Raw genomic sequence first — 22773 nt, 5'->3', positions numbered from 1 at the left:
AAAAATTAAAAATTTCCCCCCTTTTAACCATAGCTTTGATAGCCATAAAACAAAGTAAGAGAAGTAGGTAAGCAGCATGCCCCTCTCCAGAAGAGCTCCCTTCTTTATTCATCCAAGCAATCCTTTCCTTCTTTCTAGTATATTCACCCACAGCCACCATGACTTAAGCTTTACTTTCGCTCATCCAGTCTTTCACCAAAATTTCTAATCCATTATCCATCCATTCAGTATCCACCCATTCTTTCAATCATCCTTTCACCCATTCATCCATTTACCCAATACCCACCCATGCACCCTTTCACCAAGCCATGCAGCATTTCACTTATATACTGTTTCATTCATCCTTTATTTTATCTCTCTGTTCTCTCCCGCTTCCCTCAAGACATTATTTTTAGCATTCATTATGTGAGCTTTTGCTGAGTTGCAGATAGAAGAGGCCATAACTAAGCCACTGCTGTAGCTTGTAAAGTGGGTGTTTCACGATCACTAGTGATAACGACACCCTTCTAGCTAGTGACAATAATAGTAATTGTCAATAAGCACACAATGTGACATACTACCGCCCGTCCCTCCAGCCGCTTCCCCCTCTCCAACTTAATCTCCTTCTCCTCCTGCAGCAGCACTTGAGCCAGCGTCACTCTTTATGGCTAGAAAAAACACTATACATTTTTTAGATGCCAGATACGCCCCTACTTAATTTTTTTAATTAAAAAGATAAATACAACCGCAATACATCACTACCATTCAGTTAGCACTACAGTATCTTCTATCAAAAATATCACTCTGGGCATTTTGTTGCTTCACAATGTTTGAAGAGCCAGGCAGTGAGGCCAACCTAAAGATTTTTGTAACAGAGGGGCAGAGCTATAGTCTAGATTGATTATGCTCTGAGTCACTGAGGCAAAATGAAGGGTTGGAATAATAATAGTCAATAAAAGACATATGGTGTTGGTTGGCAAATGCAATGAGACCTTTCCTGCCATCCTGCATTCTCATGGGAACTGCTGGTATACTGTATAAAAGAATTACTCAACACAACATTGGGGGTTCGGGAAATGGTTCCTGACCATGGCCACTCTCTTGTTAACTGTTAGAGCATGAGCAAGAAAAACAAGCCTTCCCAGCAAGCATACATGGTGAATATTATTTATAATACTAGCTCACTTAAGCCTGCAATCTTCACAGTAGTACCAACATTCTGGTCTTAGTCTTACAGTACCACAATGTATATAGGGGAGTGGGGCAGATTACCAACAAAGCAGAAGAAAACTATAGACTAATAAAGACAGTAAAAAGTCAGCGCCAAAAAAAACATTGAATAAAAAGATAATGCAGGGGTCACAGGAATTTAACAAAATTTGTGTAAGGGGGTTGGAAAAAAGGCGACAGTAAAAAAAATAAACAAGACAAAATTAAAAATAGTATAAATAGTGGGCAGAGGTAAAAGTTAAGGAAATAATAAAAAGAAATAATAGGACTTACTAGGCTGAGCAGAGCCCTCAGCAGTGGCGCTGGTGGTCGGTGCCTCCTCCCCAGCTCTTCTCAACCCTCCTCTGCCCTGCCCCACTTCTTGCCCTTGGGTGATGATGTAAGAAATAAAGAAGATACAAAAATAGATTGGTGGTAAAGTTAATCTCCACAAAATTATTATGACAAGCAAACGCAGTAACATTGTACTTATCTAAATCAGATCGCCTATTGCACTAGTATTGACTAATGTTAGGTTGGCCATACTAATACTAAACTCCCTATTCCAAATTTCCTTAACAAAAACTAGTTTTGGAACTAATGCATTACAATGAATGAGATTTGATTCTATTCTCATTTCATAGTCCTCTTGATGGACCTAATCAGTCTCCATTTTTTGAATAGATGCATACTATTACTACACCACTTTGAAATTACTTGGGACTCTACAAGCTACATAAAGAAAGTCACAGATAAAGCTAACTCACTGATAATACTAATTGATTATGGTGACAGGAGGATAGAGGCGTCTGCACCGACTTCTGAAATAATTATTCAAAGTCGGGGCCGACGAGTATGATTAGGTAGCGCCGAGCATGTGCCTAGCTCAAATTAGATCACATAATGTATTCTTAATGTAAACTAAACATAACTTACCTCTGATTGTGAGCAGCATGATATTCGGAAAAAAGTGTTAGAATTATAGAACACAAGCACAACAAATAATTAATACTCACCAGGCCCTGCAATCTCAATGTCTAGCAGGTCGAGCAGGTCCTGCTCCAGGTCTGGTCTACCAGCCCAGTGGTGAGTCTGCTGCTTGGTGGTGCACTGGACTTGGCAGGTGCGCCACATACACCTGCAAACCCTTTCCCTACACAGCCAACACTCCCGCAGGGTGTACCCACTGCCAGGCCTGCCCCCTGCTGCCAGCATGAATGGGAGGTGGCACTGCACGCAAAAAACTAGTGCTATCCCCTCCAACTCACAAAAGATTTCCCGGGGCTGCACCCTTTGGTGGCACCGCCACCCTCAAGGAAGGTGCCTGCTGCTGGCAGTTCGGGAGGGCTTGGCACCACCACTTCCTTGGTCGTACTGCTCTGCCATGGCACTGGGTAGGTTGAAAAAAAGAAAAGAAACAGGAGAAGGGAGGAAGGAAAGAAGAAATACGGAAGTAAAGGGAAAAAATACAAAAATACAAAAAGTCACACAAAAATGAAATAACGTAAAATACATAGATACAAAAACACACACTAACACAATAAATAAAAAAGAGGGGTAGATTAATTAGGAGGGCGGCGGATTGAAAAGATTAAGAAGGGATTCAAAAACTGGCCCAGCACCATATTCAAGTAAGAAAACAAGATGGCTGCACCCACGCAAACCGCTTGGTGCAAATCTTGCACAATTTTAAACGTGAGGATGCACTCTGCATTGAATTTAACGTAAAATCACAACTCAAACAGTGGCAGCGGGACCCTCCGCCCACCCGCGTAACTCTGCATGGAGCAGATAATTTCTTTACCACTTGGTGGAGTTTCACATAGAGCAACTCAGTGTACTCAGCACCAGGCCTACATTTCTCCACAAGTCAGAAGGTAACCTTTCAATGGGAAAGAACTTGGTCCCTCTATCCAACCGCTGTTGGCCTCAACGTTTGAATTTGCCCAGGTCTAGCGCCACCAGATACCTGTGGTTGGTGCTTGGTGCTTGTTAGTGCTTGTTAGAAATGGGGTTCTCTAGTTGGCAGCGGTTGACGCCAATGTCCAAATAGGGATCCTTCTTCCTAAGAGTAAGGGGGCTTCACCCTTTGATAACCCCTGCTCAACCCTGTGGTAACGTAGCACGAGCAGACAGGCCTATCTCAGAGGCCGTGTGTAAAGCATTGATGACCATACACAATAACGCAGTGAAGACACTACAAAGGGACACCACACAAATAGCTATAGAAAAATTATTATCTTTATATAGGCTTAACACAAGGCTCAAAAGCGATCAAGAAGTCACAATGCACGTACATATAGATTCACTTAAAAAGCAATAAAAGCACTCAAAAGCGTGTGAAACGAACTTAGTTCGAGGCCGGGGTCTACGCGACCCGGTGATGCACAATGTACCTGAGGTTTAAAGGGGCACAGCACGCACCTTAGTGACGAAGCCCCGATGATGACAGGCGGACTTGCAGCGGACACAGCTCCCAGCTGCAGCGGTTCGCGGCTTGCGCTCACGATGATCCTGGGGCGGTGATTAAAGGCGGACACCCAGCAGCAACAGTGCTCGGTGGCGGCGACCCAAGCAGGTGATAACAAAGATCCTTGATGCAGTGACCAGTGCGGGCACTCAGCGGCACAGCTCCTCAGCTGCAGCGGCCCACAATAGCTATAGCGATGATTCTCGTAGCACAGACAGATGCAGGCTCTCAGCGGCAACAGCTCCTCAGCTGCAGCGGCCTACAATAGCGATAGCGATTATTCTCGGCCCGCGTTCCCCGCAGTAGACCCAGAGGTTCTGGAATTCTCGACAGAAGCCTCAACTGCAAGTAGAATCCCCCTCAATAGGAATTCAGAAGGCTGATGGGTGAAGTCTAATGTCCCTGAGACTTCAGCAGGAGGCAAGCTCAAATCAGGCCCTTGGGTAGTTGCTTCAGCAAGATGGTTGAAAGTTTCAAAGTCCTTTCCCTCTAGTTACACGGACAGAGGTTCATCTTGACATCCAGAAGTAACACACCGTGTATGCACAGATATTTATACCCCAGAAGTCTTTGTTCTCAAAAGTCACAAGTCACTGAACCCAGCCAGAACCAGTTCGGTGTGGTCCTGGAGCACTTTGTTTACAAGGCTGCATCCTGCCTTTCAGGAAGAGGGGGTCTGCCATCAGAAGCACGGTGGGAGGTGGAGCCATCATTCACCTTGCCAGGCACAGCCTGCTCAGATCAAAGGGTCACCCCTCCCCATACTCCAACTGCAGATCTCTCTATTCAATCCAGGTCGAGCTCAGCCTGCCCTTTCACTCCATAACCAGACAGCTAATACACATAACAGCAGAGCACGGTGCACTATGCTAGGGACTAACAGGTAAATCAAATGAGCTAATTATGGGAATACCAATTCATACAGTCAATTTATAATAGGGAGCATTCGCACTGTGGCACTGAATGGCAGTGGCACAGCGCCCAGAGCATCTAACACTAGCAAACACAGAGGAGAAAAAAACGAAAGATGGAAGGGAGACCCACGCCAATGGTGCCAGTGCTCTTTGGCATTAGAAACATCTAGAACTTTGAAAAATCATATTTCCGGTTCACTGCATCAGATTTTTGACATTAGGCATTTTTGACAAACCTAATCACAAGTGGAGGTGAGATGATCCATGCAATAGTCAAGGACACCATCAATAAAACTCTTTATGCTGCCAGATGAGCGGTATAAGATGTTCTGTCTTCCTGTTTTGGTGTTGTGTTTGTAATTTCCAAAGTGAGACTTTGAAATGAGAAGTGTCATTCATTGAGTTAATCGTTTTGTATTTAAGGGACTTTCTTTAGGATAAATGCAAATCTCCACTACTTTTTTCTGCTGTATTGAGGTGGCGGATGTTGTATTATAGCAGTAATGTGGTGGTATAGAGGGTGAGCAAAACCAAGGCTTTGTGAGTGCAGTAGCTTCACGATCAAAGTCTTCAATGAGGGTGGATGTAGACCAAAAACCTGCACCTGTGACCTGTCATGTTGGAGATGAGTCACGGGGTTGATGAGATTCTAAGGTTGCATAGGCAGATTGATCTTTAATTGTGTTTAAGACTTCGCCTTCACCTGCGCAGCGAAGGCCTGGCATGGCCTCCTGTTACATCTCCAATCCACAACAAATCTATTCTCTTTTTGGAAGGCCTTGAAAACCTGGCTATTCTCTTCTTAATCTCATGCATGGTCTCCCTCCCGCGGGCCTCTGTAGGACTTCACATAGCACCAGGACACCCTTGGGTAACAGTTGCGCTCTATATATTGCATTAACATAACATAACATAACTTCAAGCGATAGTGGTAATAGAATGTGTTGTGGGATATTTGATCAGAGAGTATTCACATGTGTGGATGTGTTACATACAATGTACATGGAGGAATTTTACAAAGCATTGGGACTGGTGTATGTGTTGGACTCCGTAGGAGTAGGTGTTTTGAAGTGCAAGTGAGTTGTAATGGGGGGCTGGATATCAATCCCTGATAGGAGAGTGTTCAGGGAAGAGAGACAGAGATGTTGGTTGCCAAGCTCTACATCAATTTATACAGGTAATACGATTTCAGTTTGATGTCAAATAGTTCATTTTGGAGAGTGGTTGAAGAGATTCCTGCACTGCTTATTAGTACATATCTGTAATGGGACCCCTTAAGACTGCGCAACATGATTTGCCATATTTTGAGGCCGCAAAATAAAATAAATTTAGACCACATAATGAAAAATGTGTGGTAATATGTACAGCCACAAAACATGCCTGTCACTAACACTGTGGCCCAGCCAGCAAACCAGCTCCGAGCCGCATGCCTGTGGTGCAGAACGAGATGTCCAATGCCACAGAGAGTTCCAGGATACAGTTTAAAATGTGTGCTCTCTCTGGCACCACCCAGATATGTCGCTTCTCAGCGTGACATATGCTGCTGGTGAGAGCTGTTAATGTGCTCCCTGCCTCCTCCTCCTCCAATCTTAATGTAAGGAGGATGGAGAACAGCAATATGTATTTCAGGCTGTTCAGTAATGCGGAGGGGTAGGGGAGAAGTAGAACGGGGAAACTAAATGGCCATGGAGGGTGAGGGAAAGGGGGTCAGGAAACAATGGTGACTGGGGTGGTGGCCGAAAAGCAAAGGAGGAGGACAGCTAGGGGCAGGTAGGAGGGAGGGCAGGAAGACAGCACTGGGAGACAAAAGAAAAGAAGGACAGGTGTGAGGACTAGTAGAAAGACTGCGAAAGGACACCATAACAAGGACAGCACTGATAAGTCAAAGTCTCCAGCAGTCTTTTTCTCCTTTTTATACAGGTTTGGCACAGTTATTTTGAGGTTCTTGAAGGCAGACTCTGCCTCCATGAAGCTCAAAGTCACTTCGCAGAGCAGGAGAGAGAATGAAAATACCTCTCCTGCTCACCAACTTTTATTGTACTAGAGCACAGTTGTATCAATAAAAGGAGGATCAATTAAGCGTCCAGCGCTGGGTCAATAACAGGTGGGTCAATTAAGCTTCTAAGTGTTTTTTAAAGAGTTTGGCAGATGGATTACTGAGTCATAAATGTGAGGCTTTCCCGTCCACCTCATTACAAGTGTAGTATATCCTATGGCACCTGTAATAGAGTGGATGAGATATTGGTCATGTTTGTGATGGATTACGTGGCCACTAAACTCTAAATCGAGCTGAAAGTAGCAACTAACATTCCTGCAAGTGAAACAGTTTGCAAGTTAACATTATAAACAAGCATTGGCAATGCCAATAGGTCTGGTTTATGAATGCACTGTCAAGCCAGACCAAAAAATCAAAGCCTGCCCCATTCCCATCTGTGCTGCTGCCACAGACATACAGCATAATGTATGTGGTTATTTAAGATGCTTTAATAGCATTACAGTGGCACGTGCGAGTCCGTTAAAGCTCAAGCCCAGGCAGCTGGATAAACAAACGAAATGATCACAGCTGTGTGGCGGACAGGCCATTTTTGTGGAAGCACACAACTTCTGCCCAAACAAAACATGTACTCCTGGTTCCCAACATCTGGGCGGAGCCAAATCCCTCTCCTGGTGGTTCTCACATAATTGTCTGGCGACAGCTGTGCTGTCACGACAAATCATAAATATGAGTTCTGCAAACATTGAAAAGTATTACCACCGCAGCTCAATGTCAAAGCTCCAGATTAATGTACAATCCATTGTTCAAATGCATTTTTCAGAATCTTTAGGAATTAAAATATATGTTTCATTCGTAATGAGGCCGCATGGATTAAACTAATCGTATGTATGGAAGAGCCTGTGTGCCTCTTTAAGCGTCAATATTTTACAAAATAATAATTCACTGAAGGAATGAGAAGATATGCACGGCTTGTAAAGATGCACATTCATTTTGTACACACTCGAAGAAAGAATCAGTAAAACATACACCGAAAGTCTTACCTGGTTTCATTCCCCTCCTTGTATTCGCTTCTGTAGAACCCGGCCAGGTCGTCTGCCAGCTCCCCGGTGAACTGACTGCGGAGAACATATGTTTTACCAACTTCTAGGTCTTTGTCCAGCTCCACCACCAGATACTGGGTCGGTACCTCCAGCCATGTCCTCTTAATGCCCGGGGCAGTAGATCCATCTGTGACAGCCAGTGAAACCAGAAATGCGCCCTGCACGGTGTAGTTCAGCTTGTTGCTGTGAATCAGGACAAGGTTAGTGGCGATTTCGCACCTGAAATACACGCTGCTTCTCCCTTTGAAGATGTAGAGGCCTTCGGAGTTCTTCTCCAGGTAGGGCTGCAGCTCCACGTCATAGTGTTGAGGGATCAGGGATTTGGGGAGACGTCGCCTGTTCCACGGGTTGTTTGGCTGTGGAGTGGTGGGTTCTGCGGTTGTGGTTCCTGTCCCATTTGTGGGCACGGTGGGACTTAGGTTCATATTTCTATACATTTCTTTAGAATATACGACGGACAGCCCAATGATCGTAGCAATAGCAGTCACGGCAAAGAAGACGAACACCATGGCCAGCAGGTTGCTAATGTAGAAGCCTTTCGCCATTTTCACAACTGATAATTATTTGCAAAATGAGAAAGCGGACTGCTCCGTGATCCTTTTGAATGTCTGCAAGGCACTGTCAGCAGAAGGTCGATTAGTCCACAGCTGGTCGAGAAAATATTAACTTGAGGGCAACAAGGTAAAGCCACTCACTCGGAAACAGCTACTCCTGTTGAAAAAATACAAAAATCAGTGATGCTGAAAGTAGTGTTAGCCCATAAATCCCACAGCCCATCAACCTGTGTTTACATTTCTGCAAGGAAGAACTTTACAAGTATTCCTAAAGTACCAGATAGACAGCCAGAGTGCTGGGATATTTTCTCTGACTGGTTCATTGTTTATAAACCCATAAACCACACCTGGACTATACATATGATATGCAGTACAGAATGCAGCTATAGCTCTAACAATTAATTGAAAACTAAAATGTCATAGCTCCTCCAGTCATCAGCCCTGCATCAGCTCCAGGTGGAGGTCGCATGAAGGTATACATCCTTACATCCCATCAAAATTGCACACTAGGTAAAGCCTCTCATTCAAGCCACACCTGTGGAGATAGGATTTGCCCCACCCCACTGAGACTTCTATCAGTCCCTCCAATCATGACGCCGTTTGGTCCTTTAGAGTCTGAGGTCTTAAAGCCCCACCAACATCCACTACAGAACCTCTTATTCCCACACTAGATCAAAGCTTCAAATACATCAATTAAACGAGTCAGTGGTCTGACGACAATTTCCAAGTTATACTTTGACCTAAGTGCTGGACTACAGCAGCAAACTCATAGTTTTGCTCTGTTGCTAAAGCAAATACGAGTTTTTTTTTAAATCCTTGTGCCAACAGGGTAAGAAGTCAGCTGGTCCCAGAGCTGTCACCAACAGAAAAAGCAACTGACATGCAGAGAGAAGAGAACATCTGTGGAATTCAAAGAAGAAGAGAGGGATTTAAATGAAAAGCAGCAGCTATGGAAGAACTGCTTGATGTGTTTCTAGCCTATCTGATCTAGCTGTAGGAACTTTAAATCCATGCCATTAATCCAGTTCTCTTGTCCTCCCTCATGGAAATTAGCGTAGGCCAGTTTTAATCGGATTTTACTTTATGCTGGTAGATATGTTTTTGAACGAATGCCTGGATGAAGGAATGAGTGAATGAATCAATGAATAAATGCATGAATCTGTCATTTATATTGCGTAACTGTTACCTCAAAAAGCTGTGTCCTAGGCCAACCCATAAACAAGAAGGAGAAAAGTCTGAGAATAAACAAGAAACATTTAAACGGTTACATTGAGCAGGTACCTTTTTAACTGCTTTCTGAATCTTTCATAGTTAGACTGACTCGGAGGAACAGAGGCATGGAATTCCATGCTTTGGATGTTAAGACGGATAGGGATCGGCCACACATCCTGTTTTCTTTGTATATCTAAGGACTAACATCAGATGTTGGGCGTTAGAACGCAGGGTACAGATGGAACGGTACGGAACGAATATGGAAGATATATGGTTATCCAGTCTGATGCTGCTTACTGCCTTGTGGAAGAGACAGAGAGTCATATGTGCAAGAAAGTGGCAGAGCACGGGTTAGCTCCAAAACTGCTAACGCCGCGCTCCATCACTTTAGAAACGCAGAGATCCGCCGTATTTACAATAATACGGAGCACACTTGCGTTTCTTCCTGCGCTGGTGCTAAATTCAGCTGTCTAGCACCAATGCAGGCACCCTTGCACCATAGTGCAAGAGTGCCTGCATTGAGGGAATGATTGTTTATGTGAAGGAAGGTGTCCCTGCCTGCACATATGCAACCCAGAATGGCGATTTGTAACTTCTTGACCTGCTGCATTGTGGAACGCCTTCCTGCACATAAGCAATCCAGAATGGCGATTTGTAACTTCTATGTCTGCTGCATTGTGGAACGCCTTCCTGCACATAAACAATCGTTCATGACAGTTTTCTGTTTCTATCTGTGCTGCACAATGCAGCACACATAGAAACAGCACAAACAAGGAGAAATAAAGCATTTCTCCTTGTTTCGCCATGTTAAGACTAGGTTTTCTCTGGTCTTAATTTTGGCCCTGTCTCCTATTTACGCCACCCTTGTAAATAGGAGGCAGCATCAAATTCAATGGGTGTTGCGGTGGAACCCCACTACAACACCCATTGTGCGCCCCTTTCACTCTAAGTGTAGCGTAAAAGGGGGCCTTATTTACAAGGTGGCGTTAAGCCACGTTAAGAAGCTTAATGCCACCTTGCAAATAAGGCGAAGGGTTTATCGCAACAGGAACGTCATTAAAAGTGACGTTTCTGTGGCGATAGGGGCCCCATTGCCTTAATAAGGGCCCTCTGAGCACCTAGCAGCCAGAGACATGGGTGGAAATGAACTGAAATAATTGTAGGAGAAACTGCCAAATTCCAAAGATCAACGGTTCACAATATTGTGACCACAAAACTGCAGGGCAAAATACAGGTAAGTGCACAAAGGGAGGTAAGGATTTACTATTCATAACTCCACATACACGTACCTTGAACTATAATCAAAGGATTCCGTTGCCTCCTGGATACTTCCCACATATATATATATCACCAAGGTACAGCATGTATTTGGAGTTAGGTATTCAACATGTATAGAAACTTACCTTGCAATATTTTGATCCTCTATATTGTGGTCACAATATTGTGACCCGTCAATATTTGGGATTCGATGTTCCAAGCCCACACCATAGAAATAAATGATTTTCGTTTTAGTCCCAAGACCAAACACGCTGCAAGGTTTTGTAGTACCTTTGCCCTGTGAATTTGTTATTTTTTGCAAATAAATAACTGCAATTTTGTGGAGTGTAATTGTGTGCAGTTTTATGCAATTCGGGATCCTGGCGTAGATCCCACAAATATACGTGTCATACACTTCTGAAAAAACACAAATTCCTGCTGTTCTTTTGGAGGTACGTTGGCCATGCCCCAATGTTGTCAAAGAAGGCATACTAAACCAGGTCTGGAAAAACAGTGGAAATAGCATATCACATGTGACTCATTTAAACAAAGAAAACTTCAGCGCTCGCCCTGCTGTATCCGCTGGAAGTGCATACAGCTCATATTGTCATGTTGGTCGTAGAGAACATGAAGAGCATATCCCTGGTACAGTCACAGAAAGAATGTAGAAAGTGTTCATGCTAGGACCACAAATGGCCACATGGTGTATGTCCACAGAAGTTTGGGAATTCACTCATTACTGCATGTTGGTGGCCGCTTATTCTGCTCAGTGGACTAACCAGGTCAAGGAATGGACCCTATCAAGGTCTTGGTGTTAAAAGAATGGCTAAAATGATTTGAGGAATTTTGATTTGAATATCACTTACTGGGCTATAATTGTTAGCAATATCTCTAACTCGTGCACTAACTCAAATACAACCTGTATCTGTTTGCCAACTTCTCCCATACAGACCTATCTCAAGACCTGGGGCTGGATCAGGGAAGTATCTTCTAGTTGTATCACTATCGCTTTTAAGACCTGTTCAACAAATCAATCAAAGGGACACATCAAAAAATAGCAAGAATGCAAAGCATTACTTATTCTGAAGAAGAATGTATTAAATGTAATAAGATAACCCCAATGTTAACCTATGGGAAATGTAGGCCGCGCAGCAGTGAAAAACTAATTGAAGAACCTTTCGCTACCAGGACATGTAAAACTAGAAAGTACATGCTCCACTATTTAAATACATTGCATGCTGCCCACTGGGCTGTCCAGGGCCTGCCCTAGGGGTCACTTATATGTATTAAAATTACAGTTTAAATCTGCACACACAGGCTGCAATGGCATGTCTGAGATATGTTTAAAACGGCTACTTCAGTGGGTGGCACAACTATTGCTGTAGGCCCAACAGTGGCATTTAATTTACAGGCTATGGGTACACATATTACCATTTTACTAGGGACTTACTAGTAAATTAAATATGCCAATTGGGTATGAGCCAATTCTACCATGTTTCAAGGAGAGACCACAAGCACTTCAGCACTGGTTAGCAGTGGTAAAGTGTGCAGAGTCATAAAAGCCAATAAAAACGGGTTCATAAAACAGGAGGGTGAAGGCAAAAGGTTTGGGGATGACCCTAAAAAAGGGCCAAGTCCAAAATATATATTACCAAGTGGTGGTTACCCCTGTGTAGTTATAGTCTGGTCTACGGTTCCACTGGAAAAAACATTTTTTAATAAGCTTGCAACTGGTGTTGTTTGACAAATCTTCACAACACTTTTAAAAAAAAGCCTCCCCACCTCAGCTCCATTCTGGAAAGTTTTATGGTGATCCATCAAGCGAGGGCCAAGAAAAAGTGGGGTATTTAAAAACACATTTTCCCAGTTCATTTTTTATAGGAAAATTGAAAAGATATACTACAAAAAATGCTGAATGGAATTGCACCAATTTGGGCAGAAAGCGTGCTTTTTGTGATTTGACGCTAATCTGTTCAGTCGTTTTTAAGAAATCAAGGTTCAAAATGTATGCATATGTCACACCGCGGACGATTCGCGGCTGTTTACGTGATGGATCTGCAAGCTCAACCAGATGTTGTGATTGGCTGGCCTCAACGGGAAGTAAAAGTTGCAGCCACCATCTTAGGTCTCAGGAACTCGGTCCCTGAGTCCTAAAAAAGAAAACAAAATATGATATAAGGAGGGTAGGGGCACCATGACCCCTTGAACCTTGTGGGGTCTAATGTAAAAACACATTTTTTGTGGGAGTTCTGTGGCTCCATGATCGACTGCAATGCTCAGCACAACACCACTGGGGCTCTGCGGATCTAGAACAAATTACCATTGGTGTCATTCTGAGTGCCATAGTGGATTTACAGATCCATGGAGCTCCTCAAAAAAAATATGGAAAAAAAGGATAAAGGGCCTGCCCTAAAGTAACTATGTTTTGCGCCCACACCATGTACTGCTTATATCCTCACATATTACAGCACTCATGACATGTTCAATTCCATCATTCATAACATCACTGCAAAATCTGAAATTATATAATTGCCGAAAACACTGTGCATGGCAGGGTGTGAGTTATAGTTGCTTTAGGTCACAAGTTATAGTAACTTGAGATAAATATAACTGGAGAAGTTCAGTGGCTTTTTACATTTAAAATGGTATGTTTGAACTGACATTTCACCTTACTATAATGTTCCTTTACCTTTGTTTGTTTCAGTACATTTCTAAGGTTTTTATATACATAAATATATATAGATATATACACATATATATATATTTATTTATTTCAGCCACAGTTTTTAAGAATTGCTGCGCACTCTGGTCAGTTGCAATAAAGTTTATTTATTTCAATTTGTTGCTAAACACGATCTGTACGCGATCTGCTGACAAACGCGTTTCAGCCTCCTGGCCTTCGTCAATGTCAATAGTCGTCAGTTACCATAATCTATTTAAGCATTTCATTGGTTGCCATGATCATAGAAAAATGGAAATAGAAAGCGGACTACATATGTACAAATAATCAGTGTGGGAAGTGTCGGCCATCTTAACACTATGTAATACTGTGGTTCCCATTGCATGTTTAAGCTACTCTCTCAAATCATAAAGAACAATAATCAATCATATATACATTTGGCAATTGAATAAACAGAATTTAGTCTCACCGGCTTTTAAATTCATGTGCACCCTAATCATGCCCTGAATGGGCTATCTTCGTTAATTGTGAGTCAATACACAAAGGGTGTTTAAATTTATGAGAGAGCAATATGTGTTGATCGTAAACATGTTGCAAGAAAATAACGCCCTGAATGGGCTATCATATACTCTGTTGCCATTCCTCCCCTAAGTTAGAAAGTTTCAAGGGACAGCATTAGGGTTTCAGTTATTTTATCCAATAAAGGACCAAAGTTCCTCCTCCTGGTTTAGTCCCCCCGGAGTTTTGGTGCGTAGCTCCACTATGAGTTTCGCCTCAAGTTGTCTCAGTGACCTGACTCTGTCCCCTCCTCTTTCACCCGCTGGGACCTGATCTAAACAGAAGAATGTCAGTGTATCACTTTTCGCACCATGCAACCCTGCAAAATGCCTCGCCACTGGGTACATTTTGTCCCTATTCGTTATGGCTCTTTTGTGTTCAAGAATACGCTTCTTTGCTGGGTGTATGGTGCTTCCTATGTATTGCAGTCCACAGGGACAGACCAGGCAATATATTACATAGCTGGAATTGCAGTTGAGGAGTTTATCAATGGGTCTTTTAGTTTTTTTGCCTGGCACTGCATAGTCTTTCACCTTTTTACAGTTTTTGCACGCCTTGCAACTCATGCAAGGAAAGAAACCCGTTATAGTTGGTTTGGTTTTCGGTTTCTCCTCAAAGTGGCTGCGCACCAAGATATCTTTTAACGAGGAACTTTTCCTGAAAGTAATGTCAGGATTTGGAGAGATCAATTTACCCAAGACCCCGTCAGTTTGGAGAATTCCCCAGTTCTTCTGTATGAGGCCCCTGATCTTGTGAGCCTCAGCCGAGAAGGTCATAATTAATCTGACCTTAGATTGTTCTTCATCCAATGCATTAACAGAGACCTGTTTTTTAGTGAGTAGTTCCTGTCTACTTCTACTTGCTGCCTTGTCTACTGCTTCCTGCAGCACTTTACTGTTGTAACCTCTATCTTTGAATCTCAGTAGAGATTCATCCGCTGCCATTTGGAAATCCTCAAGGCGGGAGCAGTTCCTCTTGAGCCTTAAGAGCTCCCCATACGGAATGCTGTTGATCAAATTCCGTGGATGTTGGCTCCAAGAGTGCAAGACAGTGTTGCCCGCTGTCGGCTTGCGGTACAATTTTGTGCACAGTTTATTGTCTGCCACAAAAACTAGGAGATCTAAGAAGGCTACCTCCTCTCCACTGATGTTACTTGTGAATTGGAGGTTGTAGCTATTGTTATTCAAAGCCCTCACATACTCTTCTGCCTCCATTCGTGTACCTCTCCAAACTATGAAGAGGTCATCGATGTACCTAGTCCATAGGGCTATTTTATCGAGCCATATCTCATTGTCGCCCGCCCAGGCCACGTGCTTCTCCCACCAGCCCACGAAAAGATTCGCGTAGCTGGGGGCGAAGCACGTGCCCATCGCGGTGCCCTGTGTCTGCAAATAAAGTTCTCCTGCAAATAGAAAAATATTGTTATGCAGACAAAACGAGACAATTTGCGATAGCATTTTGTTGTGCTCCTGGAACTTAAGTGCTCGGCTTTTCAGAAAAAATTCAAGGGCTTCTAATCCCTGGGAGTGTCTAATGCTCGTGTACAAGCTAGTTATATCAAGGGTTACTAACAATAAATCATCGTCCCAAGAAATCCCCTGTATCTGACGGATAAAGTCAGTTGTATCTAGGATGAATGAACTCAGGTCCTTAACCATGGGGAACAAAAAGGAGTCTACATAGATAGAAGCCTTCTCCAGTAGACTCCCCAGTGAGGAGACTATCGGACGTCCTGGAGGCTCCTTGATGTCCTTGTGTACCTTCTACTGAGATTCAAAGATAGAGGTTACAACAGTAAAGTGCTGCAGGAAGCAGTAGACAAGGCAGCAAGTAGAAGTAGACAGGAACTACTCACTAAAAAACAGGTCTCTGTTAATGCATTGGATGAAGAACAATCTAAGGTCAGATTAATTATGACCTTCTCGGCTGAGGCTCACAAGATCAGGGGCCTCATACAGAAGAACTGGGGAATTCTCCAAACTGACGGGGTCTTGGGTAAATTGATCTCTCCAAATCCTGACATTACTTTCAGGAAAAGTTCCTCGTTAAAAGATATCTTGGTGCGCAGCCACTTTGAGGAGAAACCGAAAACCAAACCAACTATAACGGGTTTCTTTCCTTGCATGAGTTGCAAGGCGTGCAAAAACTGTAAAAAGGTGAAAGACTATGCAGTGCCAGGCAAAAAAACTAAAAGACCCATTGATAAACTCCTCAACTGCAATTCCAGCTATGTAATATATTGCCTGGTCTGTCCCTGTGGACTGCAATACATAGGAAGCACCATACACCCAGCAAAGAAGCGTATTCTTGAACACAAAAGAGCCATAACGAATAGGGACAAAACGTACCCAGTGGCGAGGCATTTTGCAGGGTTGCATGGTGCGAAAAGTGATACACTGACATTCTTCTGTTTAGATCAGGTCCCAGCGGGTGAAAGAGGAGGGGACAGAGTCAGGTCACTGAGACAACTTGAGGCGAAACTCATAGTGGAGCTACGCACCAAAACTCCGGGGGGACTAAACCAGGAGGAGGAACTTTGGTCCTTTATTGGATAAAATAACTGAAACCCTAATGCTGTCCCTTGAAACTTTCTAACTTAGGGGAGGAATGGCAACAGAGTATATGATAGCCCATTCAGGGCGTTATTTTCTTGCAACATGTTTACGATCAACACATATTGCTCTCTCATAAATTTAAACACCCTTTGTGTATTGACTCACAATTAACGAAGATAGCCCATTCAGGGCATGATTAGGGTGCACATGAATTTAAAAGCCGGTGAGACTAAATTCTGTTTATTCAATTGCCAAATGTATATATGATTGATTATTGTTCTTTATGATTTGAGAGAGTAGCTTAAACATGCAATGGGAACCACAGTATTACATAGTGTTAAGATGGCCGACACTTCCCACACTGATTATTTGTACATATGTAGTCCGCTTTCTATTTCCATTTTTCTATGATCATGGCAACCAATGAAATGCTTAAATAGATTATGGTAACTGACGACTATTGACATTGACGAAGGCCAGGAGGCTGAAACGCGTTTGTCAGCAGATCGCGTACAGATCGTGTTTAGCAACAAATTGAAATAAATAAACTTTATTGCAACTGACCAGAGTGCGCAGCAATTCTTAAAAACTGTGGCTGAAATTGACTCGCGAGTTCCGCCCTCGCGGCTGGTGCACCCGCTGTGCTGTGAGCAGGATAATTGACGGAGTACGTGGACTATAGCAATTGGATTTCCCGCTCCGCTACCGCCATGGAATACGCGACCAACATTTCTGAGGCTTGGTGAGAACAGCCTCGTTTGGAACAGCGTCTAACGGATACCGAGGACCCCTTCGAGGGACGAGAGGACCGGAGCCTGGCAACAGTGTCACTGGAGGTCTCGACCCTGCACGAGGGAGGTGTGAGCAGAGAGACACGCCGAGACGCGAGAAACGCGCAGGTGGTCGGTGACGGCTGTGCGGAGATCGCCCCGGTGAGTCCCTTCTGCCCTTGGCTTTTGACATTTGCATAACTGCGGTAGTAACGGCGTTTTTGGTCACAAAACAAAACGATATTGTGCCTAAATATTGTTGGCTAACACGACCATGTTCAGCGACGCTGAACGATTAGAAGCGGCAGAGACTGTTTTTAAAGGGACGGCACATGGGCAGAGAAGAGAAGGGGAACAACAACCGAATGTAACACCCAGCAATCTACGAGGTTGGTTCACTAAATTGGAAAGAACCTACGAAAAGGAAATCAGGAAGTGGTGGGAGGCCACTTCCTTACAACGTTATTTGGATGTGGATAGGATCCCGAGGGGCCTGAGAATCTACACAATCCCCTCATATGAGAATCCAGACCCAAACCTCTTAAAAGAGTGGTCGGACTACACGAGAGCCTCAGCAAAAGGGATGGTAGAGATTCTTGTAAAATACGCCAAAAGCGACAGAGCTAAATTGTTGGATGAAATCCAAGAGATTGAGAACAATATATCTAAAGATACAGATAAGGAGCTTATCGACACATTGAGGGCGCGTATGAAAACCCGCTTAGTAGCCTATGAAAACGACATAAAAAGACGCAAACAGAGTAAGTTTGCACGAGACCAACGAGACTACGAAAGCGGGAGGGTGCTGACTTTCGCTAAAAAGTACGACGCACCTAGAAGAGCCCTGCAACAATCAAGAGGTGAGGCAGCGACAACCCAAAGGGACACATCGGAATCGGAAGCTGATCTTTCAGAGGTAGAACTACCTAGAAGCACGGAGGAAATACCACGCAACGTGGATCAGCTTTTTCCCGAGGAATACCACCTAATCAAGGAGTCGTGGCGCAAATTTCCACAGAGAAGCCGCCCACCAGAACAGGACGGCGGAAAACAAGGAGAGGAGGGCAGAACAACAAAACAAAATTACGAACCCCGCGTAACGAGGAGCAGACGAGGGGGAAAGAGGAAGTGAACAAGCTCTCCATCATCAATCTCTCCCCTAGAATACTCACTCAAGTGGAGAGAACAGTGCTACAGAAAGGGCTCACCTTCTGCCCCACAACAAAATGGGACTATACATCAATGCGAATTGACTTGTATCGATACATACGCAAGCTCAAACTACGAAAAAATTTTGCAATGCACCCTGAATCCAAAATGAAACAATTGGCAACAGAGGGATCCACCACAGAGAACCTCGAGGGGAGCGATTTGGAAATCCTCACAGTGATGAGGGATTTACAAGAAACTGAAGAAATTGGAGGAGCTACAAGTATGCAAGGCGCCACTCAACTTCTAATGGAGATAGGGGTAAAGCAAAGTAGTGGTAGAAGCGAGTTTAAAGCACAATCCAAATACATACCACGAACCCCCTATGATGCCATTGATTGCTTCCATGAGGCAGTAATTAAAGACCTTGACAAATTACGAGCTGATGAGAGAGGGAAAAGGAAATTTAATCTCACAAAAGCGCAATGGGAAGCTGTGAAATCCCTCAGAGACGACCCCGAACTGGTAATCAAGCAGTCAGACAAAGGGGGGAATGTCGTAATAATGACCAAGGAACAATATAAACGTGAGGCCTTACGCTTACTTGGTGATACACAAAGTTATGTGAAAATCAAGAGAGAAGACTACAACAGCAGCGTGTTGGCGTTTTACAGCCTTTTGGAAGAATGGAACAATAAAGGAATTTTAGAAATTAATGAGCTCCAATACATGAAGGTTGAGTGTCCTGTGTTACCCACATTCTACCATCTTCCGAAGGTACACAAGGACATCAAGGAGCCTCCAGGACGTCCGATAGTCTCCTCACTGGGGAGTCTACTGGAGAAGGCTTCTATCTATGTAGACTCCTTTTTGTTCCCCATGGTTAAGGACCTGAGTTCATTCATCCTAGATACAACTGACTTTATCCGTCAGATACAGGGGATTTCTTGGGACGATGATTTATTGTTAATAACCCTTGATATAACTAGCTTGTACACGAGCATTAGACACTCCCAGGGATTAGAAGCCCTTGAATTTTTTCTGAAAAGCCGAGCACTTAAGTTCCAGGAGCACAACAAAATGCTATCGCAAATTGTCTCGTTTTGTCTGCATAACAATATTTTTCTATTTGCAGGAGAACTTTATTTGCAGACACAGGGCACCGCGATGGGCACGTGCTTCGCCCCCAGCTACGCGAATCTTTTCGTGGGCTGGTGGGAGAAGCACGTGGCCTGGGCGGGCGACAATGAGATATGGCTCGATAAAATAGCCCTATGGACTAGGTACATCGATGACCTCTTCATAGTTTGGAGAGGTACACGAATGGAGGCAGAAGAGTATGTGAGGGCTTTGAATAACAATAGCTACAACCTCCAATTCACAAGTAACATCAGTGGAGAGGAGGTAGCCTTCTTAGATCTCCTAGTTTTTGTGGCAGACAATAAACTGTGCACAAAATTGTACCGCAAGCCGACAGCGGGCAACACTGTCTTGCACTCTTGGAGCCAACATCCACGGAATTTGATCAACAGCATTCCGTATGGGGAGCTCTTAAGGCTCAAGAGGAACTGCTCCCGCCTTGAGGATTTCCAAATGGCAGCGGATGAATCTCTACTGAGATTCAAAGATAGAGGTTACAACAGTAAAGTGCTGCAGGAAGCAGTAGAAAAGGCAGCAAGTAGAAGTAGACAGGAACTACTCACTAAAAAACAGGTCTCTGTTAATGCATTGGATGAAGAACAATCTAAGGTCAGATTAATTATCACCTTCTCGGCTGAGGCTCACAAGATCAGGGGCCTCATACAGAATAACTGGGGAATTCTCCAAACTGACGGGGTCTTGGGTAAATTGATCTCTCCAAATCCTGACATTACTTTCAGGAAAAGTTCCTCGTTAAAAGATATCTTGGTGCGCAGCCACTTTGAGGAGAAACCGAAAACCAAACCAAATATAACGGGTTTCTTTCCTTGCATGAGTTGCAAGGCGTGCAAAAACTGTAAAAAGGTGAAAGACTATGCAGTGCCAGGCAAAAAAAACTAAAAGACCCATTGATAAACTCCTCAACTGCAATTCCAGCTATGTAATATATTGCCTGGTCTGTCCCTGTGGACTGCAATACATAGGAAGCACCATACACCCAGCAAAGAAGCGTATTCTTGAACACAAAAGAGCCATAACGAATAGGGACAAAACGTACCCAGTGGCGAGGCATTTTGCAGGGTTGCATGGTGCGAAAAGTGATACACTGACATTCTTCTGTTTAGATCAGGTCCCAGCGGGTGAAAGAGGAGGGGACAGAGTCAGGTCACTGAGACAACTTGAGGCGAAACTCATAGTGGAGCTACGCACCAAAACTCCGGGGGGACTAAACCAGGAGGAGGAACTTTGGTCCTTTATTGGATAAAATAACTGAAACCCTAATGCTGTCCCTTGAAACTTTCTAACTTAGGGGAGGAATGGCAACAGAGTATATGATAGCCCATTCAGGGCGTTATTTTCTTGCAACATGTTTACGATCAACACATATTGCTCTCTCATAAATTTAAACACCCTTTGTGTATTGACTCACAATTAACGAAGATAGCCCATTCAGGGCATGATTAGGGTGCACATGAATTTAAAAGCCGGTGAGACTAAATTCTGTTTATTCAATTGCCAAATGTATATATGATTGATTATTGTTCTTTATGATTTGAGAGAGTAGCTTAAACATGCAATGGGAACCACAGTATTACATAGTGTTAAGATGGCCGACACTTCCCACACTGATTATTTGTACATATGTAGTCCGCTTTCTATTTCCATTTTTCTATGATCATGGCAACCAATGAAATGCTTAAATAGATTATGGTAACTGACGACTATTGACATTGACGAAGGCCAGGAGGCTGAAACGCGTTTGTCAGCAGATCGCGTACAGATCGTGTTTAGCAACAAATTGAAATAAATAAACTTTATTGCAACTGACCAGAGTGCGCAGCAATTCTTAAAAACTGTGGCTGAAATTGACTCGCGAGTTCCGCCCTCGCGGCTGGTGCACCCGCTGTGCTGTGAGCAGGATAATTGACGGAGTACGTGGACTATATATTTATTTATATATACGCACACACACATATATATACATATATCCGTACATAGAGGACCTGCGGATCAGCTCTACCGCGGGTCTGTTTGAGAGTCATTTACACTCTGCTTCCATACATGACAGTGAACTGCAAGGGGTAAGGGTTTAGTCCACATCAATCACTGGATCCTCTGTACTGCAATTGATGCCATTTATGATCACATTGGTGCATCCACCTGAAAATGAGTGTCCTTCAGGGTCAGGGCTAGTTGGCTACTCCTTTCGTTATGTGTTTTCTCCTTCTATAATTCCCTTTTCATTTCTTTGCTTCTCTTTTTATTCCAATCTTTTTTAAGCGGTTACTACAGCTCTCTAGTCAGTGCTAATGGGTAACTTGTTTGCTGCTAATTTCATCTATAGTATGCTGCATCCCAAATGGCAACTTCCGCTAAACTAGAAGTCTATTATGGAATGCTTTTATCAATAGTGTATTCTTGTTTTACCATTCCAAGATGGATAACTTGTTGGTTCTAAATCTGGCAGCCATGCATGAACTTTAAAACAACAATAGACTATTTACAATACCTTTGCAAGATGGGCACGTGCTATTTAGTCCCGTTATTGCAAGCATACACCCCTGTGTATAGACAGAAGCATGTTTTTTGTTTTGTACTTGTATTTTTTAAATGTATCTTGCATAAATATAGCATACAGTCTCTTGGTCAAGCCTTTTGGGGTGCCTCGAGACCAAATTCCACTACAAGTCTTTTCAACAAACTTAACAATCACCACTTGTCTCTACATGACACGTTTAGGGGCGGTCTTTGCAAGTATAGCAGTCATCCATGACAGTTAAGTAAAATCCATACCCCGCTTAAATTGTCATCAAGTTTGAGTCTCACTCTGAACCTATGAGAGGTCCTCGGGATTCAGAAGGGATAAAGGATCCATTTCTAACTTCCTATTAAAGTTCCACTGAGATTTCAAAATTATTTTATATGTGCTCCATGTATGCTGTGCTAATGTGAACAATTGTAAGGTGAGTGTTTCATAGCACCTCGAATATGAATGGGATGTTGTGTGCTTTTCTCAGACAGCGTAATGCTGAGTGTATGGGTGTCTACAGCGGGTCACTTTATAGTGAAAATAGAGCTACAAACACTGAACCATTTTTTGTTGATAAGTTGGTGTTGCCAGCACTTGATCTTTTTCTAAGTGACTTCAGAACCACTTGCTTCCGAGATGCCAACATTGAGTGTGAAGGAGGTTCCTTATGATGCCAATTCCTGTTGCAGTGTGTAAATGC

At 43.4% G+C, this 22773-nt stretch overlaps 1 protein-coding gene across 3 annotated transcripts in view; it reads right to left on the bottom strand.

Moving 5' to 3' along the window:
- LOC146860504 (aminopeptidase Ey-like) overlaps window positions 1-22773 on the bottom strand; it is a 724459-nt gene that overhangs the window by 548760 nt on the left and 152926 nt on the right. For all 3 annotated transcript variants that reach the window (XM_085644417.1, XM_085644415.1, XM_085644416.1), the window contains exon 2: window positions 7609-8379. In XM_085644417.1, coding sequence (XP_085500543.1) covers window positions 7609-8213 — 605 coding nt within the window. In that variant the 5' untranslated portion in view covers window positions 8214-8379. The remainder of the gene's footprint in view (window positions 1-7608; window positions 8380-22773) is intronic.

Source organism: Triturus cristatus, chromosome 3_1 (assembly GCF_964204655.1).
Source record: "Triturus cristatus chromosome 3_1, aTriCri1.1, whole genome shotgun sequence".
Lineage (NCBI taxonomy): Eukaryota > Metazoa > Chordata > Amphibia > Caudata > Salamandridae > Triturus > Triturus cristatus.
This window is presented reverse-complemented; position numbering and strand designations above follow the sequence as displayed.